At 32.8% G+C, this 20,385-nt stretch overlaps 1 protein-coding gene across 1 annotated transcript; it reads left to right on the top strand.

Moving 5' to 3' along the window:
- The first annotated feature begins 71 nt into the window (after positions 1-71).
- Positions 72-15,929, top strand: LOC112198635. Its single transcript, XM_040518611.1, has 6 exons — positions 72-426; positions 1,216-1,410; positions 1,524-1,592; positions 2,117-2,167; positions 2,255-2,787; positions 15,687-15,929. Exons 2-6 carry the CDS (start codon positions 1,218-1,220, stop codon positions 15,927-15,929), a joined length of 1,089 nt encoding a protein of 362 aa, XP_040374545.1. The 5' UTR covers positions 72-426; positions 1,216-1,217.
- The last annotated feature ends 4,456 nt before the right edge of the window (positions 15,930-20,385 follow it).

The raw sequence follows: 20,385 nt of genomic DNA, 5'->3' as shown, positions 1-20,385 counted from the left end.
ACAATCATATAGGATCGTTACGGAAATTTACTATTTACTATAAACTAAAGGAGAGATACTGTTCATTTAACAGTGGTTTTGGCTCGAAATGGTTTGACGCTTTTGCCCTCGCTTCAGATTTTTTTGCAGCCTCTGCCACCGACCTGGATATATCGAGTCTTTCCCGTTGATTTCCTCTTTCTTCTACAGTCGTGTACTCATCTTTATCAAATCAAGAACGATCGAGAAATAGAGAGAGAGAGAGATCAAGAAGTCGGGTGCGTTTCTTTGCTTTGCACGAAGAGATAGAGAGAGAGATCAAGAAGTCGGGTGCGTTTCTTTGCTTTGCACGAAGAGATAGAGAGGGAGATCGGGGGCAAATCTCTAAAGCACAGCGTCGTCGCCGAGTCAATCCAATTGGGTTCCAAAGTTTGAACCTTTAATCTGGTAATTCTCTCACTTAATTCTTCTCGGGTCTGATTGCATCCGAATCTGAATACTGTCTCCTTTGTGTTCTTCTGGGCTTGCTTATTCTGTATTTTGTTTAAAGTTGTGGTCTTTGGATGGAAATTGGGGGTTTCTGATTTGTGGGTTTCCCATTGTTTTGTTTTTTTTGGTGAAATTGGGTTTCGGGTTTGCTTTGTTTGATCGTTGATTGTGGAAATTGAGAATTAAGGGTTTGGTTTTTTGCTTCATTGTTCATGGTTTTGGTGATAAGGGTGTTTGTTTGTTTAATTATTTGTTTGTTTGATATGTCAACTTCTGACAAACCAACCAAGGATCTAACAAACAGATGTAATACATGAGTGATCCCCGCTTTGAATTATCAATAGTCTTTACATTTCCTGTGGAATTAATTAAGGCTTTCGTTTGAATATAAAGGACTTATTCTCTCACATGTGGTCTGGGCATCGAACTCCCTCATGGTTACCTATTTAAATATTTTCTAGAGAATCCCGTCGTAAATTGTGCTCCTTTTGTATATCAATCCTTTATTAACTACTAATACTTTGATTTCTCTCAATTGCAACAAGTCATGAGTTACTTTCTCATAGAAAAATTTTAAATGATGGAAGGGTAGGGAGTTTTCCTCTTTGATGGTTTCGTTAGAGAGACTATAATTGTAAATCTAAAATGTAATGTGGAATTTATATGTCAAGTTAATCTTATTTTTAACACTATGTAGTTGATTTTTGATTTTTATGAAAGTTAAGATGATTACATGTTTAAATACAGTGATGGCATCAAAAGGTATTTCGAGAGGAACAAAGAGAATATTAAGAGAGTATGATGTTGAAAGTCGTGATAGTCAAGAAAAGATTCAACAAATTTGTACTACTCAAAACTCTGCTGTGAGAAGAACTGAATCTGATCATTTATGTTTTGGTGGGAATGAGGATCGTCCAGTTAACTCAAAGAGGTGGAAAACATGTACGTGTATCTTATGTATTTAAAAATGTTAATTTATATAAATGGTTTTAGCAAAAATTGTTGTTCCTTCTGCAGATATACACTAATTGATATTGCTTAAATTTTTGTTATAGTGTTCCATGAACAAACTGCTGGTGTTGGAGTTAGTGCAGCATCAAATATTCATAATGTGGTTGCAGAAGGTAAATTTTATAGATACATAATTTTGACAATAGTTTTATCAGTTTTGGTTTTGAAATATTTACACAATAACAAGAAATGGTTCTACCTTACAGCAATGATAAGATACTGCAATTTAAAAGTTTATATCTGTTTCCATTCTTTATAGTTAGTACAGACTATTTATTCACGTGGATGTATATTTGAAAGTTTTATAAACCAAATTAACAGTGCTTTTATCTTAATTTAACCTTTGAGGTACAAGAATCTTTTCTTCAGCTACTGGTATTGTATCATATAAAATTCATCTTTATATATTCTAGCTACCTGTTTTCGACCTAAAGTTTGCTTTTGTTTTCAAGACAACGTATTAACAAATACAGAAGAAATTAAAGCTTTTTGTGGTTTAAACTATTTTGAACAGAGATTGTAAAAAAAAAAAAAAAAAAAACTCAAATTGTGGTTTGATTCAGACTCTTTTGATCAAACATTATGCCATAGGAATTTATGAATAATGTGACTAATTATATGCAAATTTTCCATATAGGTCAATATTCGCATTCATCTGGTCAAGCATCATATCAAAAGACAAAGCAAGGTTTCATGTTGCAGAATTTTTCCAATTGTTCTAGAAGGAATAATGTTCGGGCAAATTGTTTAACAAGAAATAACATTTTGATTGCAGGATTGATTGTAACATGTCAAGATTTGGGTGACAATATTTATATATGCAATTATTGTAATGCATATTTTTGGTCTGAAGAATCTCTTAAACAACAATCTGCAAATGCACAGCCTATTTATACAAATTGTTGCGGAAAAGGAAAAGTCAAACTAGAACGAGCCAAACCTACTCCAAGTTTTCTCGAAAAATTATTGGATCCAAACAATGGTTTAGAGAGCAGATTATTTAGAGAAAATATTCGAGTATATAATTCAATGTTTTCATTTACATCAATGAGAGCAACAATTGATCATAAAATAAATGCTGGATCAGGTCCTTATATTTTCAAAATTAGTGGCCAAGTACATCATTTGATGGGTTCTATATTACCTTCTGATGGAGATAGTCCTAAATATGCACAATTATATATATATGATACCAAAAATGAAGTTGTAAATCGTATTAATGCTATTGACCCTACTCATGTTAATGAAAATATTAGATCAGATATTGTTCGAGGACTTATTAAAATGTTCGACGAAATTAATGAATTGGTTAAAAAATTTCGAACCATGAGAGATAAATTTGAAAACCATTCTCTACCTTCATTTAATATGACCATACTTGATTGCTTATCTACATATGGTAAACAATATGAACTACCAATAAGCGAAGAAATCGGTGGTTTGGTTGTAGGTGACATTGGGGAACATAATTCAAATAAAGATATAATTATTGAATCAAATTGTGGACATATACAAAGAATTTCTAAAATACATCCAAAATATATGTCATTACAATATCCAATACTTTTTCCATATGGTGAAGATGGATATACACCAAATTTATCAGTCCAGCAAACCACAGAAAATTATGGACAAAAAAGAGAAAGAATATCAATGCGTAGTTATATTGCATATCAAATTCAAGATAGAAGTAATGAAACAAGTACTTTGTTAAAAGGTGGACGACTTTTTCAACAGTTTTTGGTTGATTCTTATGCAACTGTTGAAGAAGATCGTTTAGATTGGATAAGAAAAAATCAAAAAAATTTTAGAAGTGAAATTTTTAAAGATTTATGTACTGCAGCTTCAACAGGAATCAACAAAGGCTGTGATTTAGGGAAAAAAATCATATTACCAAGTTCTCACACTGGAAGTCCTAGAAATATGATTAATAACTATCAAGATGCTATGGCAATTTGCAGACAGTACGGTAATCCTGATCTATTTATTACTTTTACTTGCAATGTTAAATGGCCAGAAATATTAAGATATTTTAAAAATATACCAAAATATAGAGCTGATGATAGACCTGATATAATTACAAGAATGTTTAAAATGAAATTACAAGACATGATTAGTTATATTAAATCTGGAGAACCTTTCGGAGAAGTTGAAGCAGATGTACATACAATTGAATTTCAAAAAAGAGGACTACCACATGCTCATATGCTATTCTGGTTAAAAAAAGATTACAAATGTTATACAGCGGCAGATGTTGATTCTATTATTTCAGCAGAATTACCAGATAAAAATGTTCATCCAGAACTCTTTAAAATTGTTAGTGAATTTATGATTCATGGACCCTGTGGACAAATAAATCCCAAATCTCCTTGCATTCGAAATGGAAAATGTTCAAAATTTTTTCCAAAACCGTATAATGCAAACACTATATTTGAAACAAATATACCTCCAATATATAGACGTCGTGATGATCAAACAAAATTTGTCATGAAAAATGGAGTACATATAGGAAATAATTTTGTTGTCCCTTATAATTCAAATTTGCTATTAAGATATAATGCTCACATAAATGTTGAATCATGTTCCTAGTCTATGTTAATTAAATATTTATTTAAATATATTAATAAAGGTCCAGATCGAGCCAGAATTTTATTTCAACAAAATTTAAATGATGAAATTCAAACCTATCTCAATTGTCGTTATTTAACTCCACATGAATCCGTATGGAGATTATTTGAATACCCAATTCATTCTCGACATCCTGCTGTTCAACGCTTACAAATTCATTTACCTTCAGAACAAAATGTTGTGTTTCATGAATCCCAATCTCTTCAATCTATAATAAGACATAAAAGCACAGAAGATACTACGCTTACTGCTTGGTTTAAAGCAAATGCAACTTATCCAGAAGCACGTGAATTAACTTATACAGAATTTCCAACTAAATTTGTTTGGAATGATCGTGACAATCATTGGACGCCAAGAAAACTAGGTAGAACTATTGGTCGAATAGTACATGTACATCCTACATTAGGCGAATTATATTTCATGAGAATGTTGTTAAATGTTCAAAAAGGCTGTCATAATTTTGATTCAATAAAAACAGTTAATGGCATAACGTATTCTTCTTATCAAGAAGCCTGTCGAGCATTAGGATTATTAGGTGATGATAGAGAATGGATGGAAGCATTAACAAATTCTTCATATGTTGCAACAGCATCTGAAATACGTCAACTTTTTGTTACAATAATTCTATTTTGCGATGTAGCAGATCCTCAAATGTTATTGGATTCATATTGGTTAAATATGTGTGATGATATTTTATATAAAATACGAGCTGAAATTGGAAATCCAAATTTGATTTTGCCTGATTCAGAATTAAAAAATAGATTATTATTTGAATTAGAACAAATATTTAATGCTTCATCAAGTTCATTAAAAAATTATCAATTGCCAATGCCGAATACAGATAGAATGTTGGAATTGAATAATAGATTATTAACAGAAGAATTAGATTATAATTGTGTTGAACTAAAACATCAACATGAAAATTTAGTGAGTCAATTAAATTCAGGTCAAAAGATTGTCTATAATGAAGTTATTAATGCAATTAAAAAAAAAACACATAATACTTTCTTTGTTCACGGACATGGAGGAACTGGTAAAACTTTTTTATGGCACACAATAATAAGCAAATTAAGATCCGAAGGAAAAATTGTTTTGGCTGTTGCTTCATCTGGAATTGCTTCACTATTACTTCCAAAAGGTAGAACTGCTCATTCTAGATTTAAAATACCTCTCATAGTAAATAATTTATCAATATGTCCAATTAAAAAAGGTAGCCATCTTGCAAAATTAATTGAAAATACAAAATTAATTATTTGGGATGAAGCTCCAATGTGTGACAAGCATTGTTTTGAATCATTAGATAAATCTTTACGTGACATTTTGTCATATCCAAATAATACAGAAAGTGACAAACCATTTGGTGGTAAACCTATTTTATTAGGTGGAGATTTTAGACAAATTTTACCTGTTATTACAGGAGGAACTAAAGAACAGATAATTCAAGCCTCATTAAATTATTCATATCTTTGGCAATCATTCAAAATATTTCATTTAACAGAAAATATGAGATTATTAAAAAAAAATTTAACTAATGAAGAGAAACGTGATATTTCAATTTTTGCAAATTGGTTATTAGAAATTGGAGAAGGTCGTACACATTCAATTGATTATGAAAATGATGAAGATACATCTTGGATTGAAATACCGAATGATATACTTATTAATGATTATAGAGACCCAATAGAAGCAATTTTTCTTGCAACTTATACAAATTTTATTAGTAATTACGATAATTTTAACTATCTAAAAGAACGCGCAATAGTTACGCCTCGAAATACTATAGTTAAAGATATAAATGATTATGCTATAAATTTATTGCCAGGTAATACGACCACTTATTTAAGTTCAGACACGATTGTACAAAATTTTGGAAATAATGAAAATATTGATCTTTTATATCCTACAGAATTTTTAAATAAACTAGAATTCCTGGATTACCATCACACAAATTAATTTTGAAAATTGGAATGCCTATCATATTATTAAGAAATTTAAATCAAAGATCTGGTTTATGCAATGGTACTAGATTGATAGTTACAAAATTATTTGATCGACTAATAGAAGCAAAAATACTAACAGGAAATAATATAGGTCACAAGTTCTTTATACCAAGAATTGTGCTTACTGCTGCTGAAAATAAATGGCCATTTATTTTTAAAAGACGTCAATTTCCAATCAGACCATGTTATGCTATGACGATTAACAAAAGTCAAGGTCAATCATTAAATCAAGTAGGTATATATTTACCTGAGCCTGTTTTTACTCATGGACAACTGTATGTTGCGCTATCAAGAGTCACATCAAAAAATGGTTTAAAAATATTAATAAATAACAGCAATGATATACCAAACAAATATACTAAGAACATAGTTTATAAAGATGTTTTACAAAATTTATAAATTAAAATATACATTACATTGATCAAATTACTTTCAAAAACATCCTTGCAATTACAAAAAAAATTCAAAACGTGATAATCCCTTAAAGTTCATTAATAAATTGCCAAGGACATAATTATATCAATAACAAAATGAAGATTGACTAAATCTAAAATGAACATTGACTAAGTACATATGGTATAAAAATTTAAGTAACACCATATACCAATATATATATATATATATATATATATATATATATTTTTTTTTTTTTTTCCCTTATCACACCTTTCTCTTGCATATAGTTGATTAACATATGTATACTATGACTTCATCCACATGATACAAATTTATGTACATGCAGTCCACATGATGGTAACCATGTATACAATTTATGTACACGAAGTCCACACGCTGGTGACCATGTATACAATTTATGTACATGAAGTCCACATGTGATAATAACCATGTATACAATTACGTAACAACATCCACTTCCCCTCCTTTTTCAAAATCTTATGTCATACTTGGTCAAACTAAAAAGCAACGTTTTCAATTATGTTAAAAAAAAAAAAAAAAAACACGATATCCGATGGAACTGGACAAAACCAAGGTGTTGAGGGTGAGATTTCAATCCGTTTGATGTCATTGATAATATCCAAGGCTCTGATACTCACATTGAGATTGAGATTGAGAGCTGCAAGTCTAGGCATCAATTTCAAGATATTGAAAATTCAAACCATCTAGAATCAGCTTGAAGCTTTCCGATCACTTTGTCTTTACTGATTCGGGTCTTGATTACAGCTTTATCCATTTTTTCTGGCAATTTACAATGTTGCCCTGTACCCTAAATATATAATCTCAAGAACCAACGCCTACTTTCGGGAAGCATCGGTGAAGACCGACCTCAGCTGCTGCACTGTTGCAACGTTTAGCTTAGCCTAAGCCCCAAATCCAGCTTAGCACCTGTACCCTGGGATACGTCTCTGGTATCAGAGCCAAAAGGCCGAGAGGGAAGTTAGTAAGAGAGAGACCCAAACCTTAGGAGGTTGTCCTTTGAGGAAGTAGCAACTTGTGTTCCCGGTAGTAAGTCGCAGAGAGGCGCAGTGAAACCGTTGGTAAGCTTGGATGCCCCATCAAAGACCTCAGCCTAAGAATTAAGTCAATCTCCCTCTAAAATCTCTTAAATCCCGATGACTTCTGAATCGAGTGGTATTTCAGATACTATGCTAAACTGTGAGGAGTGGTCTTCTCATAGCTTAACTGAAATTGTAGGAAACTGGAAATTACCCAAGAAAAGCTACAGTGAAATATACAAAATAGGAACCTTTGACTTCAAAACTTTATATTCAATTAAGACACAAGAACAAACCATTGAAGTAGGTTCTGACCATCAAATTATTCAAATGTTTACTCAAAAAGCTTTAGCAGAACACAAAAAGAAAGACTACAAGTATTTGCATATAGGTGCAGTACAAGTAGGAATTCAACCCTTGACCAGAAATGGTCTCAAAGCCTCTGTTTTTGTTGCTCTACGTGATTGTAGACACAGAAACTTTGAAGACTCAATTTTAGGACTAGTTGAATCAAGTTTATGCAATGGTCCTATTCACTTTGAATGTTTTCCAAACTTTCCTGTGTCACTTAATGATCCAGGACTTTTAAAAGCTTTAACCCTAAATGTCAAAACACATGGTTATGACATGTCTCCAGGTGAACAACCCTTGGCTGTCATTTACCGAATTCACTACAGAGTAATGAACACTCTGTTAAGTGCAAAAGCAAAATCTACAGATCCCAAAGGTCAAACTCTTTTATTAGAAACAGATATGAGAAAGTCAAATATTGTCATACCCAAAATGATAAAGTGGACTGACATTGAGCTACCCTCTGAGTGGAAGCTTGATGAGGCAGTTCCTCCAAAACCCATAGAAAGCCATCAAGTAGATTATATTTCCCAAAATTCTGATGGAAGTGTAAATATACGCTTTGCATCAAGTAGTTCAGGAAACAATCTGCTCTGCAGACAATTTTCAAGCTCAAATAGATCTACCCGATCAACCCCAATCTCACATGAAAATGAAAGAAATCTTAGAAACCTTAATTTAAGAAATTTAGATGAATCCTCTACAATACCAAGACCCTTCTATACCGTAGAAGAACAAGAAACTAGACAAGCTTCTCCAACTCAATCCTCAATGGCTGCAGAAGAAATTAGAGATCCTCAAATTTTTACAATATTAAAACCCTTTGAAATTGACAAAGAGTACCTAAGGAAAGACTTTTATTCTGACCAAAATAGTTCCAAACGTAAAGCCTTCTTTGCAATCTTTGACAAACAAGAAAGAGACCAAATTCAAGAAGAATACTATGCTTTTATGAACAAACACAAATTAAACATTTATTTCTTTGATTGGTACTTTGACTTGTCCAAAACTGAAAATAATTCTAACAAGAAAATTAATGTAACAAACAAAGTCACAAAAACTTGGACTCTAGCAGATAGGAAAACCGTAGAAGCTAAGAGACCACCAATGGAAGAAATAAAAATTCCAATAAGAAAAGAAACAATTATTGCTTCTCCGTACAAAATGCAAAATGCGCTAGATAGACAAAAAGAAGCAACAAAAGATGATATTCAAAAAATCATGGAACAAAACAATTTTACAAACCAATATTTAGATACGGTAGGAACCCAATTGGACCGTATAGAAACATTAGTTAGGTCTGAATCTAGACCAGACCCAAAAGGAAAAAATAAAGAAATCAATGAGCCTATACTCAAACCCTTTCAACCAGATGAAAACCTTTCTCTAAAAAATGATAGTCAACTACTAGAAGAAATTGAACAACACTTAAAAAGATTAAATTTAAGTGAACCCACTAGTTCAAATCCTTCAAACTCCTTAAGAATCAATACCCTTTCTGACCTTAGAGAAGATTCGGATAGTGACTCTGACGTCAGCCAAATTGAAGAAAACTTCAAGATAGAAAAACTAAAATTTCCCCCTTCAAGAAATTATTATCCAAGACCAACCCCAATAGATTTACAATTTGAAGAAGCAAAACTTGAAAAACATGCTGGATATTCTGCTGGTACTTTGTACGAGTGGAACATAGACGGCATGAGTGAATACAGAATCATCCAACACATCAATGAAATGTTAATGGTTAGCAATGTTTACAAAAATACAAAAACAGATAGAGAAATCGGTAACATCCTCGTAGCAGGATTTACTGGCCAATTGAAAGGATGGTGGGATAATTATCTCACATCTGATCAGCGAAATCAAATTTTAAGCAGTGTCAAAATAGAACAAACAACTGGTGCAATGATTGTTGACCAGCAAAATCTGCCTGTAACCGATGTAGTAGCAACGCTTTGTTACTCCATCATGACTCACTTTATAGGTGATCACAAAGCAATCAAAGATAGAATGGCCGAAACCCTTACAAATCTAAGATGTAAAAAGCTTCAAGATTTTCGTTGGTACAAAGATGTTTTCCTCTCAAAAGTCATGCTTAGAACTGACTCAAACCAACCTGTATGGAAAGAAAAATTCATATCAGGATTACCAAATCTCTTTGCTGAAAAAATTAGACAAAAGTTAAAACAAACTTATGGCAATGAAATTCCTTATGGAGATTTAACCTATGGACAGTTAATTAGTACGATTAACACCACAGGTTTAGAACTCTGTAATGATATTAGGTTAAAAGCCCAAATGAAAAAGAATCAAATCACAACAAAGAAAGAACTAGGATCTTTTTGTGAACAATTTGGATACCAATCTCTCAAATCTCCTTCTAGGAAAAAGCCAAAGCATCATAAAAAATATTCAAAGTATTATAAAAAACGTAGATCAAACCCAGAAAGAAAAGTCACATCTAAACCCTATACAAGCTCAAAACCTTATAAAAAATACAAAAGAAAATTTGTCAAGAAAGACTCAGGTCAAAACCCAAAACTTCCTATTTGCTACAAGTGTGGCAAAGCAGGACATTACAAAAAAGATTGTCGAGTCAAACAAAAAATCAATGCTTTAAATCTTGATGAAGAAACAAAAAACAAACTTCTCAAAATCATGCTTGATTCAGAATCAGATAGCTCAGACTATGACGACTCTGATTCAGAAGAAGCTTTGCAAATAGACGAAATTGACTTCTCAGAAACTTCAAGTTCTGATGAAGAAGAAACAGAATGTAAAATCTCAAAAGAAGGTATAAAAATTTGTAACTGCAAAAGCAAATTAAAAATTCAAATGATTTCCCGAAAAACAAAAAATGAGTTTTTAGAAATAGCTGCAAAAATGGAAGACACAGAACTCCAAGCTCAATTTCTTACTATCTTCAAAGATTTAATTAAAGAAGATATAGGAAAAGATAATCAGTCAAAAGACCTTTATAACATAAAAGACATTTTTCAAAGATTCGATAAAAGACAAAAATCTGAAGTAACAATTTCAGATTTACAACAAGAAATAAACCAAGTCAAAAAAGATATAATTCTTTTAAAAACAGAAATTGCAGAACTCAAGAGTAAACCTACAAATGAGGAACCATCCAAAATTGAAGAAAAAGGAGAAAATAGCCAAAACGATCAAAATATTCAAGAAAATGTGTTTAATGAACACAAGTTTAATGAACAATTTATTGGATTTATTACTAGAGTAACCTACCAAAAATGGAAAACATTAATAACTCTAGCAATTTCAGATTCTTATACTATCCAAATAGTTGCCTTGATTGATTCAGGAGCAGATATGAACTGTATTCAACAAGGTATAATACCTACCAAATATTGTGAAAAATCAAAAGAAAAACTCACTGGAGCAGAAGGATCAAAATTGAAAATACGATACAAATTACCAAAAGTTCATGTATGTGTAGATAATATCTGCATCCAAACATTTCTCACAGTTGTCACCAACTTAGACACTGAACTGATTCTAGGAACCCCTTTTATCAGTCTAATCCATCCATTTTTGACAACTGATGAAGGTCTAGAAACAACAATTTTAGGTCAAACAATTCGTTTTCCTTTTATTGAAAAGGCAAAAACTAGAAACTTAAACCTAATTCGAAATGCTGCAATCACCAAAAGGGTCAATTTAATTCAAAACAAGGAAAACCACATAAACTATCTCAAAGAAGACCTGCAAATTAAAAGAATTGAAAATCAACTTCAACAGCCTTATTTACAAAATAGAATTAAAGAATTTAAAGAAAAATTAGAAAAGGAAGTAAGCTCAAACATCCCAAATGCTTTTTGGAATAGAAAAACCCACATGGTTGAATTACCATATGAAAAAGACTTTGACGAAAGAAAAATCCCTACAAAGGCAAGACCAATTCAAATGAACAATGAATTATTAGAATATTGCAAAAAAGAAATTCAAGATCTTCTTGACAAAAGGTTGATAAGACCTAGCAAATCCCCATGGAGTTGTTCAGCTTTTTATGTTCAGAAGGCTTCTGAACTAGAAAGAGGAGCTCCAAGACTTGTAATTAATTACAAACCTTTAAACAAAGTCCTTCAGTGGATAAGATACCCAATTCCAAACAAAAGAGATTTACTCAAAAGACTAGTTCAAGCAAATGTTTTCTCAAAATTTGACATGAAATCTGGTTTTTGGCAAATCCAAATTGCAGAAAAAGACAAGTACAAAACAGCATTTAATGTTCCCTTCGGACATTACGAATGGAATGTTATGCCCTTTGGACTCAAAAATGCCCCTTCAGAATTTCAAAATATGATGAATGATATTTTTAATCCTTATTCAAATTTTTCAATTGTTTACATAGATGATGTTTTAACCTTTTCACAAAATATTGATCAACATTGGAAACATCTCTACAAATTCTTTCAAATTATTAAAACCAATGGATTAGTGTTGTCAGCACCAAAAATCAAATTATTTCAAACAGAAATTAGATTCTTAGGACACAATATCAAACAAGGTACTATAGTCCCAATCTCTAGAGCAATTGAGTTTGCTAACAAAATTCCTGATGAAATTAAGGATAAAACTCAATTACAAAGATTTCTAGGATGTCTCAATTATATCTCTGATTTCTATGAAAAACTAACAGTTGTGTGCAAACCCCTTTATCAAAGATTAAAGAAAACCCCTCCAGCATGGACAGATGCCCATACTCAAATAGTTAGAGAAGTCAAAGCTTATGTCAAAACCCTACCATGTCTAGGGCTACCAGACCCAGAGTCCTTTAAGATTGTCGAGAAAGATGCGTCCGACATCGGATATGGTGGAGTTTTAAAACAAAAATTAGCAGACAACCAACCTGAACAATTGGTAGATTTACCTCAGGTTTATGGAACCAAGCTCAGCAAAATTATAGCATTATCAAAAAGGAAATTTTAGCTATAGTGCTATGTATCACAAAGTTTCAAGATGATCTTTTGAACAAAAGGTTTCTACTTCGCATTGATTGTAAAGCAGCAAAATCAGTTTTAGAAAAAGATGTTCAAAACCTTGCCTCTAAACAGATTTTTGCAAGATGGCAAGCAATACTTTCAGTATTTGATTTCGACATTGCATTCATCAAAGGAGAGAGCAATTCCCTTCCAGATTTTCTTACAAGAGAATTTTTACAGGGAAGATGAGTGAAAAAACCCATCCAACTTCAAAAGAATCCTATGCAATGACTCCCACAAGACCACAGCAAAGCAGACTGGTTTCCAGTCCAAATACTTTAAATGTTGCTGGACAATTAGTTCCTATCAGGAACTCTTTCACTCCCTTAGTGGAGCAACCTCAAACGTTTGCTCAAAAATTCACTCAGCCAAAATCTTCTGTTTTACCTTCTTCAAGTCAAACAAAATCTTCAAACCTGCAAAAACCTTTTAAAAGCCCGTATTTTATCAAACCTGAAACCAAAACCATTCTGGTTATTGATCCAGAAATTTATGATACTGAACCGTATCAAATTCTTAGGAAAACAACTTATCCTCATTATTTTGTTACCGATGACCAAAACAAAAGCCAAAGGTTTTATGAATTTATCTTGGTTGATACCAATTCAATCACAATCACCCACAACCAAGACAAAGCAAGTGGCCAAATCTCTCATTCCAAAATTCAAATTCGCCAAATTTTAACATTCGATGATTGGAATCAACACCCAATGACTCCCAAACGGTTTTCTCAAGATTTTATTCCTCAACACTATACTTACTGGGATTATATTGATGCCTGGTCAAATGTTTTTTATCTTCAAAATAAAAACAGGCAGCATTCCTGGTTTGTTTTCTTTTGCAAAAACTTTCGCCCAAAATTTCCTTCATGGTTCAAATCATGGTGGCAGTACTTCGGTGCAACCGAAATTATTTTGCCTCCACCAATGAAAAGCTTATTCAAATTCTTTCAAGAAAATTGTGAACTTTCTATCATCAAACCCTTTGATGCAATTTTTACTTTTTATGCCTTTCAAAATATTGCTTGGATCATCTCGTGGGATATAATTGTATCTCCACCAAATCAAGACAGTTCAATGACACTGGTCAGAAGATTCAAACAGAAGTGGTGGGATGGCTTCACAGTTGACAAGTTCTCTGAAGAATCCCTCCTCCAATGGTTCAAAACCCATCCTCAATATTGGAAGCAAGGATCAATAGTCCAAAGTCAAGAACAAAGCCAATTCTTGTTACAAAAATCCAAGATTCAAAGTCAGCTAGCAGGCATCTCTTCCCCTCACGAGTATGCCCTGAAGCTCAAAGAAGTATTATCTCAAATATCACAAAGTGACAATGGAGATGACGACAATGACATCACGGATGAGGTTCAATCTCATTTCGCAAATCATGATCCAGACGCTTTTATCTTCGGCGAGTTTTAATCGCACAGCTGTCTCTCAAAAGATCTCAAATCAGACAAAACCCAATTCAGATCTGCAAACGGACAAGACCCAATGTTTACAGATGTCCTAATCTTGATAATTGGGACAGATGTGACTAGTGCCACCTCCCTCAAAATTCACCCTTTGATGACACGTTCCATGCTAGGAACACTCAAAAGCAAAAGCAAAGACTTCAAGCAAGACTTTCTTTCCAAAAGCAAGTAATGGTGACTTGACCAAGATTTTCAAAGATGGTGACTTTACTCTCCAGCATGACTAGATTCATGCATGGCAAGAAACACGTCAAAAGGTGATACACCAAAGTCTTCAAAGTCTGTCAAGATTGGCGGAATCACGACAAAAGTCGGCAAGATCTTATCTTGACGAATCTCTTCAAATCCAAAGAAGATCATTTTACTTTACAGCTGTAAACTTGTAACAGTATTGTAATCGGCTATAAAAGGCCATCCAATGTACCAATGTAGGCAGAGTCTTTTAGAGACCTGAAGAGTTGAAAAGAGTTTTTGAGAGTTTTAAAGTTGCATAGTAGCAACTTAAGCAAATCTCCATGGTATACCAGAGACGTATCCCAGGGTACAGGTGCTAAGCTGGATTTGGGGCTTAAGCTAAGCTAAACTGGAATTGAGGGGCTTAACTGGGTTTGGAATGGCTTCACAGTATTTGAAAATAGATTGACAGGATTTGGAATTAATAAGCAAACAGGGAAAGTTCATTTGAATAGTATTTGATTATTAAATTGAGTTGGTAAATACACCGGTCATAGTCGACTATGGGTACAAGGTATAAATCAAAATGATCAAAATCAAAACACACAGAAGGGAGGACAACGGGGTATTTGGCTTTTACAAATCTTAATTGTAATTTGGTTCGCTCAAGTTGCTTTTGATACCTAGCAATCTCTCTTTTAAGTTTGTTTATCTTAACCATCTAACAAGTTAGCTTTGAAAGTTCTTCTCTATAATAATTTAATAAACCTTGAATCATTGAAATTCTCCATTCAAAATTCATAGAAGAAATATAATATAAATTGTAACAATCATATTCATAGCTATTTGGTGGACAAGGAAGAAGAACAACAGGATACATTCCTTGAACAAACTTTTGTTGTAATTCTAATCGTCGAAGATAAAATTGATATTCAGTAATTTTACTTCTTAAATGTGATAGTAAATACATGATAAAAATTATGAAATAAAGATACCTTGAAATTGTTGAAACTTTGATTGATGCAAGTATTTGAATACAAGATTGATCTTGATGAGAGCAAGTATGCAGGCTACTATGCAACTTTAAAACTCTCAAAAACTCTTTTCAACTCTTCAGGTCTCTAAAAGACTCTACCTACATTGGTACATTGGATGGCCTTTTATAGCCGATTACAATACTGTTACAAGTTTACAGCTGGAAAGTAAAATGATCTTCTTTGGATTTGAAGAGATTCGTCAAGATAAGATCTTGCCGACTTTTGTCGTGATTCCGCCAGTCTTGACAGACTTTGAAGACTTTGGTGTATCACCTTTTGACGTGTTTCTTGCCATGCATGAATCTAGTCATGCTGGAGAGTAAAGTCACCATCTTTGAAAATCTTGGTCAAGTCACCATCACTTGCTTTTGGAAAGAAAGTCTTGCTTGAAGTCTTTGCTTTTGCTTTTGAGTGTTCCTAGCATGGAACGTGTCATCAAAGGGTGAATTTTGAGGGAGGTGGCACTAGTCACATCTGTCCCAATTATCAAGATTAGGACATCTGTAAACATTGGGTCTTGTCCGTTTGCAGATCTGAATTGGGTTTTGTCTGATTTGAGATCTTTTGAGAGACAGCTGTGCGATTAAAACTCGCCGAAGATAAAAGCATCTGGATCATGATTTGCGAAATGAGATTGAACCTCATCCGTGATGTCATTGTCGTCATCTCCATTGTCACTTTGTGATATTTGAGATAATACTTCTTTGAGCTTCATGGCATACTCGTGAGGGGAAGAGATGCCTGCTAGCTGACTTTGAATCTTGGAGTTTTGTAACAAGAATTGGCTTTGCTCTTGACTTTGGACTATTGATCCTTGCTTCCAATATTGAGGATGGGTCTTGAACCATTGGAGGAGGGACTCTTCAGAGAACTTGTCAACTGTGAAGCCATCCCACCACTTCTGTTTGAATCTTCTGACCAGTGTCATTGAACTGTCTTGATTTGGTGGAGATACAATTATATCCCACGAGATGATCCATGCAATATTTTGAAAGGCATAAAAAGTAAAAATTGCATCAAAGGGTTTGATGATAGAAAGTTCACAATTTTCTTGAAAGAATTTGAATAAGCTTTTCATTGGTGGAGGCAAAATAATTTCGGTTGCACCGAAGTACTGCCACCATGATTTGAACCATGAAGGAAATTTTGGGCGAAAGTTTTTGCAAAAGAAAACAAACCAGGAATGCTGCCTGTTTTTATTTTGAAGATAAAAAACATTTGACCAGGCATCAATATAATCCCAGTAAGTATAGTGTTGAGGAATAAAATCTTGAGAAAACCGTTTGGGAGTCATTGGGTGTTGATTCCAATCATCGAATGTTAAAATTTGGCGAATTTGAATTTTGGAATGAGAGATTTGGCCACTGGCTTTGTCTTGGTTGTGGGTGATTGTGATTGAATTGGTATCAACCAAGATAAATTCATAAAACCTTTGGCTTTTATTTGGGTCATTGGTAACAAAATAATGAGGATAAGTTGTTTTTCTAAGAATTTGATACGGTTCAGTATCATAAATTTCTGGATCAATAACCAGAATGGTTTTGGTTTCAGGTTTGATAAAATACGGGCTTTTAAAAGGTTTTTGCAGGTTTGAAGATTTTGTTTGACTTGAAGAAGGTAAAACAGAAGATTTTGGCTGAGTAAATTTTTGAGCAAACGTTTGAGGTTGCTCCACTAAAGGAGTGAAAGAGTTCCTGATAGGAACTAATTGTCCAGCAACATTTAAAGTATTTGGACTGGAAACCAGTCTGCTTTGCTGTGGTCTTGTGGGAGTCATTGCATAGGATTCTTTTGAAGTTGGATGGGTTTTTTCACTCATCTTCCCTGTAAAAATTCTCTTGTAAGAAAATCTGGAAGGGAATTGCTCTCTCCTTTGATGAATGCAATGTCAAAATCAAATACTGAAAGTATTGCTTGCCATCTTGCAAAAATCTGTTTAGAGGCAAGGTTTTGAACATCTTTTTCTAAAACTGATTTTGCTGCTTTACAATCAATGCGAAGTAAAAACCTTTTGTTCAAAAGATCATCTTGAAACTTTGTGATACATAGCACTATAGCTAAAATTTCCTTTTTGATAATGCTATAATTTTGCTGAGCTTGGTTCCATAAACCTGAGGTAAATCTAACCAATTGTTCAGGTTGGTTGTCTGCTAATTTTTGTTTTAAAAGTCCACCATATCCGATGTCGGACGCATCTGTCTCGACAATCTTAAAGGACTCTGGGTCTGGTAGCCCTAGACATGGTAGGGTTTTGACATAAGCTTTGACTTCTCTAACTATTTGAGTATGGGCATCTGTCCATGCTGGAGGGGTTTTCTTTAATCTTTGATAAAGGGGTTTGCACACAACTGTTAGTTTTTCATAGAAATCAGAGATATAATTGAGACATCCTAAAAATCTTTGTAATTGAGTTTTATCCTTAATTTCATCAGGAAATTTGTTAGCAAACTCAATTGCTCTAGAAATTGGGACTATAGTACCTTGTTTGATATTGTGACCTAAGAATCTAATTTCTGTTTGAAATAATTTAATTTTTGGTGCTGACAACACTAATCCATTGGTTTTAATAATTTGAAAGAATTTGTAGAGATGTTTCCAATGTTGATCAATATTTTGTGAAAAGATTAAAACATCATCTATGTAAACAATTGAAAAATTTGAATAAGGATTAAAAATATCATTCATCATATTTTGAAATTCTGAAGGGGCATTTTTGAGTCCAAAGGGCATAACATTCCATTCGTAGTGTCCGAAGGGAACATTAAATGCTGTTTTGTACTTGTCTTTTTCTGCGATCTGGATTTGCCAAAAACCAGATTTCATGTCAAATTTTGAGAAAACATTTGCTTGAACTAGTCTTTTGAGTAAATCTCTTTTGTTTGGAATTGGGTATCTTATCCACTGAAGGACTTTGTTTAAAGGTTTGTAATTAATTACAAGTCTTGGAGCTCCTCTTTCTAGTTCAGAAGCCTTCTGAACATAAAAAGCTGAACAACTCCATGGAGATTTGCTAGGTCGTATTAACTTTTTGTCTAGAAGATCCTGAATTTCTTTTTTGCAATATTCTAACAATTCATTGTTCATTTGAATTGGTCTTGCCTTTGTAGGGATTTTTCTTTCGTCAAAGTCTTTTTCATATGGTAATTCAACCATGTGGGTTTTCCTATTCCAAAAAGCATTTGGGATGTTTGAGCTTACTTCCTTTTCTAATTTTTCTTTAAATTCTTTAATTCTATTTTGTAAATAAGGCTGTTGAAGTTGATGTTCAATTCTTTTAATTTGCAGGTCTTCTTTGAGATAGTTTATGTGGTTTTCCTTGTTTTGAATTAAATTGACCCTCTTGGTGATTGCAGCATTTCGAATTAGGTTTAAGTTTCTAGTTTTTGCCTTTTCAATAAAAGGAAAACGAATTGTTTGACCTAAAATTGTCGTTTCTAGACCTTCATCAGTTGTCAAAAATGGATGGATTAAACTGATAAAAGGGGTTCCTAGAATCAGTTCAGTGTCTAAGTTGGTGACAACTGTGAGAAATGTTTGGATGCAGATATTATCTACACATACATGAACTTTTGGTAATTTGTATCGTATTTTCAATTTTGATCCTTCTGCTCCAGTGAGTTTTTCTTTTGATTTTTCGCAATATTTGGTAGGTATTATACCTTGTTGAATACAGTTCATATCTGCTCCTGAATCAATCAAGGCAACTATTTGAATAGTATAAGAATCTGAAATTGCTAGAGTTATTAATGTTTTCCATTTTTGGTAGGTTACTCTAGTAATAAATCCAATAAATTGTTCATTAAACACATTTTCTTGAATATTTTGATCGTTTTGGCTACTTTCTCCTTTTTCTTCAATTTTGGATGGTTCCTCATTTGTAGATTTACTCTTGAGTTCTGTAATTTCTGTTTTTAAAAGAATTATATCTTTCTTGACTTGGTTTATTTCTTGTTGTAAATCTGAAATTGTTACTTCAGATTTTTGTCTTTTATCGAATCTTTGAAAAATATCTTTTATGTTATAAAGGTCATTTGACTGATTATCTTTTCCTATATCTTCTTTAATTAAATCTTTGAAGATAGTAAGAAATTGAGCTTGAAGTTCTGTGTCTTCCATTTTTGCAGCTATTTCTAAAAACTCATTTTTTGTTTTTCGGGAAATCATTTGAATTTTTAATTTGTTTTTGCAGTTACAAATTTTTATACCTTCTTTTGAGGTTTTACATTCTGTTTCTTCTTCATCAGAACTTGAAGTTTCTGAGAAGTCAATTTCGTCTATTTGCAAAGCTTCTTCTGAATCAGAGTCGTCATAGTCTGAGCTATCTGATTCTGAATCAAGCATGATTTTGAGAAGTTTGTTTTTTGTTTCTTCATCAAGATTTAAAGCATTGATTTTTTGTTTGACTCGACAATCTTTTTTGTAATGTCCTGCTTTGCCACACTTGTAGCAAATAGGAAGTTTTGGGTTTTGACCTGAGTCTTTCTTGACAAATTTTCTTTTGTATTTTTTATAAGGTTTTGAGCTTGTATAGGGTTTAGATGTGACTTTTCTTTCTGGGTTTGATCTACGTTTTTTATAATACTTTGAATATTTTTTATGATGCTTTGGCTTTTTCCTAGAAGGAGATTTGAGAGATTGGTATCCAAATTGTTCACAAAAAGATCCTAGTTCTTTCTTTGTTGTGATTTGATTCTTTTTCATTTGGGCTTTTAACCTAATATCATTACAGAGTTCTAAACCTGTGGTGTTAATCGTACTAATTAACTGTCCATAGGTTAA

This window comes from Rosa chinensis, chromosome 4, assembly GCF_002994745.2.
Source record: "Rosa chinensis cultivar Old Blush chromosome 4, RchiOBHm-V2, whole genome shotgun sequence".
NCBI classification, from domain to species: domain Eukaryota; kingdom Viridiplantae; phylum Streptophyta; class Magnoliopsida; order Rosales; family Rosaceae; genus Rosa; species Rosa chinensis.
Note: the sequence above shows the minus strand (reverse complement) of the source record. Positions and strands in the feature narration are given on the sequence as shown.

Bases quoted from the DNA above. Each gene is read 5' to 3' on its own strand.
- LOC112198635 (XM_040518611.1), top strand. From the start codon at position 1,218: ATGGCATCAAAAGGTATTTCGAGAGGAACAAAGAGAATATTAAGAGAG. The intron at 1,593-2,116 runs GTAAATTTTATA...TTTTCCATATAG, and splicing joins TCATAATGTGGTTGCAGAAG to GTCAATATTCGCATTCATCT. The intron at 2,788-15,686 runs GTTAAAAAATTT...TCAACTCTTCAG, and splicing joins TCGACGAAATTAATGAATTG to GTCTCTAAAAGACTCTACCT.